This window comes from Gekko japonicus, unplaced genomic scaffold (genome assembly GCF_001447785.1).
Source record: "Gekko japonicus isolate JY-2015 unplaced genomic scaffold, Gekko_japonicus_V1.1 scaffold2775, whole genome shotgun sequence".
Classification (NCBI taxonomy): Eukaryota; Metazoa; Chordata; class Lepidosauria; order Squamata; family Gekkonidae; genus Gekko; species Gekko japonicus.
In genome coordinates this window covers 92676-103456 of record NW_015176060.1, presented here as the reverse complement: position 1 = coordinate 103456, position 10781 = coordinate 92676, and the positions used below count along the sequence as shown (strand labels likewise).

At 44.5% G+C, this 10781-nt stretch overlaps 1 protein-coding gene across 1 annotated transcript; it reads right to left on the bottom strand.

Annotated features, from left to right (window-relative positions):
* Nucleotides 1-205: 205 nt before the first annotated feature.
* On the bottom strand, nucleotides 206-7608 carry LOC107123450 (gap junction delta-4 protein-like). Its single transcript, XM_015426700.1, has 3 exons — nucleotides 7545-7608; nucleotides 712-969; nucleotides 206-675 (listed from the first exon to the last, which is right to left on the bottom strand). Exons 1-3 carry the CDS (start codon nucleotides 7606-7608, stop codon nucleotides 206-208), a joined length of 792 nt encoding a protein of 263 aa, XP_015282186.1.
* Between the last annotated feature and the right edge of the window lie 3173 nt (nucleotides 7609-10781).

Genomic DNA, 10781 nt, shown 5'->3' with positions numbered 1-10781 from the left:
TCTTCTTACTGGAGAGAACACGGATGCTACGACCTAGCCGGCACCATCTTTAGGGGAAATCCCACATACAAACTTATGTTTATTACTATTGAGGTTAAAGCTGATAATCTGGTTGGGAATCAACACAAGGTAAAAAAGAAGGTTGTTCCTAAATTTCACAGCCAAACACGGAGGAAATTAACTTTAGCACAATAGTTGGTCATGATTACAATGTCTTGGCCTCCTCTTCCAAAGTTGACATGTCACCTTGATGCTGGACAGGACTGTACCTCCCCTCAGCCCCAAGCCCTTCCATCAGTAGTTTATTTCGGTGATTTCTGACAATGCTGCTTCGGAAGGCAAAGGTCAGGTCAATGAGGCTGAGGAGGAAGGAGATGCCACTGAGTCCCCAGATGAAGAACATCAGGATAGTTTTTTCAGTGGACCTGGAAGGATAACAGTCTATGTTATATGGACAAGGTATCACGCTTCTACAGGTGATGTGTCTGGGAACAAAGAATCCAAAAAGATAGTAATGGCCCGACCCAAAACAGGCCTCAACCAGCATTCTCAGAAGAAGCTGGACGATATACGCTTTGGAAAAATCTGGAATATCCATTTTGTTTGCCTCACAGGGGATTCTGCTGCCTGCCGCCCCTTTGGAAGACTTCTTTGAAATTTTATGGCCCGATGTGGCTTTGATCTCTTTGTATCGATGATAAGGCAGGGAACGCGCCTTCAGAAGCTGCCTGGCCACACTGTGAAACACATAGACACAAAACAGGATGTAAGGGAGCAGGACAGAGGCAGTCTGGACGAGCCAGAACCGGAAGTGGGATATGGGTGTAAACATGTCATAGCAGGCGTTGGCGCATCCCGGTTGCAAGGTGTTGCAGATGAAGCGCTGCTGCTCATCTTGGTAGAGAGGGTACGCTGCGAAGAAGATCACCAGTAGTCTCAGCAGGATGGTTAGAGTTAACCAAATCTTTCCTGGGAAAGAAGAACAAGGGCAGAGACACATCAGCACTGAAAGGGATACAGCAGGTGAAAGAACCTCCAGATCAGGGGTGTCGAACTCATTTGTTATGAGGGCCGGAACTGACATAAATGAGACCTTGTTGGGCCGGGCCATGTGTGTCATAAGATGTAATGCCAGGTAGCAGAGATATAAACTTTATAAAGAACACAGACAAACATAATTAAAGATTTTTTAAAACTTTAAATAACACATTCCCAATGCGTTTGACACCCCTGTTCCAGATATTTATGGTCAGCACCTAGTTTCCAACAGGTTGTTTTTACATTGCCTACAGGCTGACGGGCCACAGACTTACTTCTATACCAGTTGAGAACCAGGCAAAAATCACTCAACAGCTAGTGGGAACAAGGCTTTGTCGAATTTGGCCCTTGTGTGCTTTAGCAAACTATTCTGAGGTCTTGTTTGAGGGCTTGTGTAGAGAACATACATTAGAGCATAAGATTAACTGTGCTAGATCAGCAAAATGATCTGTCTAGTCTGCCACCCTGTTTCACATGGTGTCCATTCAGATGCTCCCTGAAAGGCTGCCAGTAGGGCACATCAACCCAAATCTCCCCATGTTGTTGCACCCAAGTAGCTGTATTCGCAAGGTATACTGTCTCTGCACGTGGAGGTTCCATGTAGTCATAGTCGCTAGCAGTCACTGGTGTTCTTATTGCAAAACAATGGCCATCACTACATCCAGTGGCAGTAAATTCCATTAATTAACTGCCTTTGAGCATTTCCTGGCCTGTACTGCCAGCAAATCCATTTCATTACATGCCTACAAGTTCTCATATTTTGGGAGATGAAGAAAAATTTCTCTCTCCAATTTCTCCAGCCCAGGTATAGTTTTATAAGCCACTGTAATATTTCCCTGTAGCCACTTTTCCTCTCCTATAAAAGCCCCAATTTTCTTAGGCTTTCCTGGAAATGGCCACATGAACTTAACTCTTACACATTTTTAATGACTGTTGTGTCCCCATAGACATACACTTCAATATGTGGCTGATGGTGATTGTTACAACCAATACTCCCTCTAAGCTGTAGAGTCTTGTGAGCAAAAATTCTACTTTGTGAGCTACTGACATTAAAGTGGTGAGCGAGCGATTTGGCTGCTGCATAAATTACTTTGCTCTGGAGCCATCCTTCCTGAGCTAAGACAAAAATCTGTGAGCTGGAGGCTGAAAAACTGTAAGCTAGCTCACATTAGCTCAGCTTAGAGGTAACACTGGTGACAACCATCGCCAGGTAAGAGAGTAGCACCACAAAACACTACGGAAGAAGTAAGCTGTCCAAAATGAGGGATTTCCATTGATTCACCCTGAAGGCTTTTGAAAATCTGACGCTGTGCAGGGGGGCAAATGTCCCTAGTGGCGGAAAGTCCCTGTGAAGTCGCAGCTGACTTTCAGGAGCCCTGTAGGGTTTTCAAAGCAAGAGGTATTCAGAGGCCTGTACGTCGGTGTAGCAACCCTGGACTCCCTTGGTGGTCTCCCATCCAATTACTAACCAGGTTGGATCCTGCTTAGCTTCCAAGATGTGATGAAATGGGGCTTACCCGGGCTATCCAGGTTCAGGCTCACTTTCCTTTCACCTCCTAAAATGCAAAGGTCTCTGCATCGTTATTTTGTGTTTTTGGGTGTCTTACGGTATAGACAGTGGCATATAAATATTTAAATACATTAATTAAAATTAATTCAAGAAAGCGTCTTGTCACTAAAACGTTTTTCGTTGTCTGTTGCAGCAAAATCAAACTGGAGTCTTGCTGGGACCTTACAGACCAATCAGCAGGCTCTAGATAGCAAAACCTTATGCCACGATTTAAAAATAAAAATCTGTTCGTTAGGAATCTGTTCACAAAAGAGTGGGCTTCTTAATCTTGCTCTAGCAATCTGAGGGAATTCATGGAAAGCTTACCACGAGTCCTTGTCACATGTATTTTTAATCTGGGATAAGTCAAAATACATTGGAAAGGAAACAAATTGGAGTCGGCACCAAAAAATTGTGCAGATTGGAGGGCTTCTCCTCAGGCGGTTGTCTGAAGAATTATTAGGGGTGCCCAAGGGATTTCTCTGTACTGCTAAATTTCTCTGCTAGGTACCATACATTCCTAGCATATTAGCAGATTTTCCCTGAGGTGACATTTGAGGTGCACCTCAAATCAAGAACATGTGGAATTTTGACAGAAGCAAAAAAAGAGAGAGGATTTTTGTTGGTTCAGAAGAAGCAGAAGCTGCACAAAAAGATTGGATTTATACCCCGTCCTTCATTTGGAGTCTCAGAGCAGCTTACAGTCTCCTTCCCTTCTTCTCCCCACAACAGACACCCTGTAAGGTAGGTGGGGCTGAGAGAACTCAGAGAGAACTGCTCTTGAGAGACCAGCTCTGAGAGAACTTGTGACTGGTCCAAGGTCACCCAGCTGGTTGCAAGCAGAGGCATGGGGAATCAAACCCTGTTCTCCAGATTAGAGTCCACTGCTCTTAACCACTACACCAAACTGGCCTTGTTATCCCATGACTCCACTATGACTCAGAAATTACCTTCTGTTGCCCTGCTTCCAGTGTACAATATGATCAGTAGCGACCATAGTAACTAATCACAGATTTTGATTTGAGATATCACTGCCCTTGGGGGCACTCCGTAATAAACATACATTTTAGCCCAAAAGGGATAATTTCATATCCCACATCCTCAGTTGGAATCCCCTTTTCATAGAGGAAAACACCCAGCTCATTTTAAGAGCCAGTTTGGTGTAGTGGTTAAGTGTGCGGACTCTAATCTGGGAGAACCGGGTTTGATTCCCCACTCCTCCACTTGCACCTGGCTGGATGACCTTGGGCAAGCCATAGCTCTGATAACAGCTGTTCTTGAAAAAGAGCAGTTTCTGTCAGAGCTCTCTCAGCCCCACCTACCTCACAGGGTGTCTGTTGTGGGGAGGGGAAGGGAAAGGAGTTTGTAAGCCGCTCTGAGACATCTTTGGGTAGTGAAGGGCGGGGTATAAATCCAATCTCTTCTTCTTAACTTGGGATGCTTGAGAACTCCCTCCAGTTTGGCTCACAGTGTGTTCACCAGTCACGAACAGGAAGCTGATTATTATTATTCTTTCTTTCTTTCTTTCTTTCTTTCTTTCTTTCTTTCTTTCTTTCAAAGATTTTATTGATTTTTCCAATACTACGGGTCATGGGGAAGGGACACTAATACCCTATCTCTAAATCTAATGGAAACAGGGATTGGAACACTAATACACTGAAACTACTGGAATCGGGGAAGGGACACTAACATCTTAACTCTACATTTTCTAATAGGGAGAGGGGAGGGAGAACTAACATAGTGACACAACCTTGATTACATAGATATGTAGCTCGGTCACCTAGTATTACAAGATTGTTGTTTTATATAAAAGTTATACACAAAGATAATAAGAGTTTGCTTTAGTTGGCTATTTTGCAACAACTGCAATATAAACGATCATCTTGATTTTAGAGTCTTTTCTTCTTGCATTTCTTTGATCTTTGGGGTTTGGGAGCGGCTTCTCCTTTCTCTGATTCCAACATCTCTGAAGAGTTGGAAGAGTTGGAACTAGTGCTTGATGAATCCTGTGAATAGGATTCTCCTTCATCTTCTTCTTCCTCCTCATTAGTTTTTGTCTTCTTTTCTTTCTTACTTTGTGTTGGGTTTAAATATTGGTCCATAAATTTTTTTGCCTTAGGAACAGAGTCAATCTTAATTCTTTTATCCTCATATTTAAAACTCAGTCCTTCAGGGAATGCCCATCGGTAGGGTATTTCCTTTTTTTGTAGAGCAAGAGTGAATTCCCTATAAAGTTTCCTCCGCTTCCTAATTTCAAAGGGAATATCCTTTAAGACTTTTATCTCCTCATTCTTGATTTTCAAGGATTTCCCCTGTGTAGATTTCAGCGCCAGGTCTCTGGTAGATTGCTTCATGAATTTCAAACATATTTCTCCGGGGAGTTTATTTTTCTTTATAAAGTCTGGATAAGTTCTGTAAGCCCAGTCCAGTAGTTCTTCTTGTTTATAATCCATTAATGGTGCAAGAGCTTCTGCTATAAGCTCCTTTAAGTCTTCGTTATTATCTTCAGGGATCCCCTGGAATCGTAGAACATACATGGATCTTTCCAGCTGGAGCTGTATTAGCTGTGTTTTTTGGATGATCTTTCTTTCTCTGCTTCATCCACTCTTTTGTTAATACTCTGTCTGTTTTTCCATTTTTTTTAGCATCTTTTCAGTTGCTGAGGTTCTTTTGTCCATTTGAGTCAATTGCTTCTGTACATTGTCTATTTTGCTGTTGAGGTTAGTTATCTGTTCCATTAGGGGGCGCAGTGCATTCGCTAACAGTGTAGATATATCTGCAGTTACTTCCTGGTTCTGGGAGGAATTCATTGGTTGATTATTTCCGGTCAATGTTTTTTTTCTCCAGCGTCGCTCTCTGCCCTCTCCCAGCCATAATATCAACAAGAAGTAAGTTTTTAAAAACAAAACAAAAGTTAAGCGATTTTAATCAACTTTGTATCTTCATGCAGATTTTGAGTTCGCTTAAATTTTTATGTGCTTGCTTTTGCTTAGAGTATTTTATTTCCGTTTTAAAACTGCTTTGATTTTAGTGGGGGGGGTCTTGATTTTCCCCTCCACCCTTGTTTTGCACTTAGATGCTTCTAATCGCTACCAAGTCGCTTTATTTCACCTGAGCATTGCTTAACTCACGATTTGCAGCCTTGGAGATCTTTAGAAGCATTTTTAAAAGTTTTGACCATGTCCGCTTGTTCAGCAGTCATCTCTGGGCGCCATACTGGCTCTATGGCGACGGTACCTTTCGGGGAAAAGGGTGAGCCTCAATTCCTTGGCCGTCACCTTGGAAGAGGCTCTCCTCAGCTCCCCAGAGACCCTGGGAGAGTCCGGAACGATCTTGGACTCTTCCCGTCAGCCGAGTCTCAGCACACCTCCATCAGAGCGAGACGGGGAGTAACCGAGTAGCGAAACGCTTAAACCAGAAAACCAGGAAGCTGATTTTTCAACAGTCATTTTGACTGTTCATCAACCCATCCATGGCTGTTGCTTGCCTGTGTTCCTTCCTAACTGAGCTGCACAGTGCAGTTGGCTAACTGCACATGCTGATTGTCACACAGTCTGATTGAGTTCTACTGCCCCTTGTCCTGGGTGTGTAACTGTTCCGCTCAACAAGCAGTCGCTTAAACAGACAAATCAAGATTGGTCACAAATTATAGGAACCAGTCTTATATAAGTGTTACATTTTATTAAAATTGCACACTTTGATGTCTTCATTAATGACACCGGTGGCTGCCAGTCTGATAGGTAGAGGGGATCCTAGAACGGGCCATTCGGTCAGTCCGGATCCCAGAGGGAACCTATGGGTGCGGGGGCACTGTAAATAAACCAATCACGGGTGTAGACAAATTAAGATTGGTCACAAATCATAGGAATCAGTGAGAGCCAGTTTGGTGTAGTGGTTAAGTGCGCGGACTCTAATCTGGGAGAACCGGGTTTGATTCCCCACTCCTCCATTTGCACCTGGCTGGATGACCTTGGGCAAGCTGTAGTTCTGATAAGAGCTGTCCTTGAAAAAGAGCAGTTTGTGTCAGAGCTCTCTCAGCCCCACCCACCTCACAGGGTATCTGTTGTGGGGAGGGGAAGGGAAAGGAGTTTGTAAGCCGCTCTGAGACACCTTTGGGTAGTGAAGGGTGGGCTGTAAATCCAATCTCTTCTTCTTCTTATATAAGTGTTACGTTTTATTAAAATTGCACACTTCGATGTCCATCATTAATGTCACCAGTGGCTGCCAGTCTGTTTGAACTGACACCATCCTAGCACATGTGAATTTTTTTCAGAAGTGCAATCCAGACCTGTTTGGCGGCTGTTCAGGGTGAACCGACCATGCTGGGTGATAGGCTCACATCTGAATAACGCTTTCAGACATGGTAAGTTTGGCTGTTAAACATATTCATGGCAATATTCGCAGCGTCCCTGACTGGTACACTGTAAAATGCATTTTGAAACTGGCTAGGTGCTTACACTTTGAGACTATTTTGAAAATATTTTCATTGTCAAAAGCCCAATGGAAGTCAGCAAGCAATCCGTCAGGTTCCTTCGGGTTATTTCAAGCGCTCGCAGTCTCATCAATGACCTTTTTCATCACTGTTCAAATGATGGCTTGATCGCCGGCAGCCAGCTATAGCACAGTCCATCAGGTGCAGCACAAGCAGAGCACAATCGGTTCCTACTAGGAATTACGGAACGGAGGGGAGACAGCCGGAGGGGGAAAGCCTGGAGACACACAGACAGCCAATCAGCCAACATTCAACTCAAAAGGATAAATATTCTTCTTGAAATTAGAGGAGTCGGGAATCAAAAATTAAGAGAAGATCAGAAATTCAGAGAAAATGTTAGCCGCCCTGAGTCTGCCTTGGCGGGGAGGGCAGGATAAATTAAGCAAAGAAATAAATAAAAATTGCTGGCAATGTAGACAACCATGGAGAGAGAGAAAACACAGTTGCAGGTTTTTAGAGACTCACCTATAATGGTCACATTGTAGTTGAGGATGAGGAGTAAAAAGCCTAGTGAATCCCAGGAGTCCATGTCTGAAGCTGGTCACGGGAACCCCCGCCTACAGAAGGGGCATAAGAAGAAGTCCTCAGCCAGGAGGGCAGGAGTCCCTCGGGAGAAAGAAGCATTCAGACCCCAGGCAGGCAGAACCGGGGCTGCTGCGAGGGACTGCGGAGGGGGAAGACTCTCCCCTTGGAGGCACAGCTGAGGCAATGAGAGGCTCAGGGTCCTCCTCCTCCTCCGTGCTGCTCTTTACCTCCAGCTCGACAACTGCAAGGAGACAAAAGGCCAGCGGAATAATCTCTGCCATTGTCGGCTATTCTTACCCACCCGGGGCATTCCAGCCTGGTGAAATTGCTGGGATAGTTCCCTGCTGAAAGAGAAACGGAGCGCTGGGGGAAATCATAGACGCCGCTTTGTTTCCTGGGGTGATAAAAATGGATAATACGTGGGGAAAGAAGATACCCAAAGGACCAAGACTTTGGGGGATCTTTTCTCCCCGGCAGCCTCAGAAGATCCTCCTCCCAGTAGTAGTCCAGACACACAGGAAAAGGACAGGAGCATGAACATTTATAAAGCATGTTCGACTAATCATTGCCATGAACCTGCACATCTTGACATATTTCACTGGGGACACTAGATGAGAAGCATTTAGATACATTTTGAGCTTATTATGCAGTGAAAGAATATATTTGCGAAACCTGAACACACGTTGAATCAAAAGAGAAATACCTCACCTCAGCTAAGCTCTGGATGTATGTAATATTTCACCATAGAACAGCTCGATCAGGAATCCCAAACAAACAACTGATGCTTTTTGGTATTTTGGGTTTCAGCAAGAACATTATTAAGCAGGTTGAATCCAGAAGCAAATCACTGCAGAGTTAAAACCTCTGGGCCGACCTAGAGCAGAAGCTTTCCAGAGCAGTAGTACAGTTGACAGCATGTGAACGCACTTTACTTAGAGAACCGCCATCGATAACAATAGTTTTAAATTGTATTATGCAGTGTTTTAGATATTTTTGTATTGAATATATATTGTTTTAGTGGTTTTATGTGAGCTGCCCTGAGCCCACTTTGGCAGGGAGGGCGGGATAAAAGTCGAAATAATAAATAAATAAAATAAATAAAATGAGAGGTTTGCATCATACCCTTCGGCGAAGAAACACCAGAAAAACTGGAGACAGATTCTGTAGACTGGAGGAGGAACTCCGGCACTGTTCAGCAGACTGGTAGGAGGCTATTTCTTCACTGGTCGTGTAAAAACAAAAACAAAGCTCAAACTGTTTATTCATGGTTACTGAATGACCTGAGTTCTGTGTGTTTTTTTTAATCCATCGAGGACAGAGAGATAGTAGGAAGACAGCCGCAAAAACTGGCAAGAAAAGAGGACCAGACTGAATAGAGGCTAAATTTCAATTAGGGCACGCAGAGCAAAAGGAAAGAGAATGGGGGATGGGTCGTCACGATCCATACTTAAATGGTCCTGCCTAATTGTGATGTTGGGTAGCCCAATTTGTAGTGGTATACTTGGGATCATACTAACATCTCAGGTACATGGCCTTGTCTAACTCCCGAAGCAGTCACTGAAGATTTGAGAAAGTGACTCCAAACATGTGCAGAGTGCCTCTTTTTCTTCACCACTATGCAGTTTCATTCTATCCTCACCAGATGAGAGGGAAGGTTCCAGAGCAGATGGTATAGCTGCATTCTGCATAGCTGAACACGACTCCATCTCTTAATGGCACAGGATACTTAATTTCCCCCTTAGTTAAGTAATTTCAAGCTCTACCCAATGGCAGTTTCCTAATAAACCAATTATGATCTTTAAAGTTGGCCCATTTGCACCAAACTGGACCAGAACCAACTCCCCCCTCACAATGGCTGCAGAGCTTCCATGAAAAATATAACCTTCTTCCAAAATATACTCTACTGTAATATATTTGCATTTCGTCAAACTATTAATGAGATCCTCTAGAGCTTTGTTTCCTGGCCTGGATAGCCCAGGCTAGCTGGATATCAGATCTTGGAAGCTGAGAAGGGTTGTCCTTGGTCAGTATTTGGATGGGAGACCACCAAGGAATAGCAGGGTCTGGAGCCAGAAGCAAGCAATGATGGCAAAACCACCTCTGAATGTCTCTTGCCTTTAAGACCCTAAGGGGCCACCATAAGTCAGCCGTGACTTTATGCCCCCCCCAATAGCTTTGAAGTTGAGTACCATCAAGGAAGAGGAGGAGAAAGGAACACAGGGTTTCCAACCTCCAGGTGGGGCCTTGAGATCTCCTGGAATTACAATCTCCAGACTACAGAGACCAGTTCCCCTGGAGAAAATGGTGGCTTTGGAGGGTGGACTCTATGCCATTATATCCCTCTTAGATCCCTCCCCTTCCAAATTCATGCCCTTCCAAGGCTCTGCCCCCAAATTCCCTGGATTTTTCCATCTTGTGGTTGAGAACCTGATGGGAGGAGATCACATGTAGGCCAGAAAGGGTAAGGTCTCCAATACGATGCAAGGACAGAATTCTTTGCACTAAGGAGACTTCTGCATGAGGAAAGGAATATTGATGTCTGTGTGTACTCTTCGCATAAGCAATCCACATTACCTAACAAGCAACGCTTAATTCTGCAGTCTGAATCAAGTGTGTAAATCATGTTGATTTGCATAGAGTTGCATGCCTGTTGTGCAGTTTTTACCTGTTTTGCACAATTTGTTCTTGTTTTGCTAATTACGGGGAGCTGTACTACCGAAGATAAAAAATAGGGCCAAGGCCGATGGTGCAAAATCAGGTAAAAGTATAATTTATTACTCAAATGTCCAAAAATTCCCTATGTGTTTCACCAACAGGCTTCGTCAGGGGAACCTATCTATCTATATATCTAATAGCCAAGTCGCCCCCTGGTGTGTGGATAGCTAAATCCGCGCACCTGGGGCACCTGGGGGGGAGGGGGAGTTTTGTGCACACGTGGGGTGGTCCCCAGGTGTGCACAAAAATCTGAAAAGTTAAAAAAAACCGGGGGGGTACTTAAATCCCCCCAAAACTGACAGAGCGTTCCCTGCGCATGCACAGGGAACGCTCTGCAGCCGGCCTCGCTGTCACCGCCGCCTCTAAACCAGCCGGCCGGACCCGTGAGAGGAAGGGAGGGCGTGAGGCCCGGCCGGCTGCAAGCCATTGGCCCTCGCTTGGGGGGGGGGGGCAGCCAGCCTC

Excerpts from the sequence above, each read along its gene's own strand:
- LOC107123450 (XM_015426700.1), bottom strand. The coding sequence starts at position 7,608 with ATGGACTCCTGGGATTCACTAGGCTTTTTACTCCTCATCCTCAACTAC. Across the intron at positions 970-7,544 it reads CTACAATGTGACCATTATAG|GAAAGATTTGGTTAACTCTA; the intron begins GTGAGTCTCTAA and ends CTTCTTTCCCAG. Across the intron at positions 676-711 it reads CAGGCAGCTTCTGAAGGCGC|CCACATCGGGCCATAAAATT; the intron begins GTTCCCTGCCTT and ends AAGAGATCAAAG.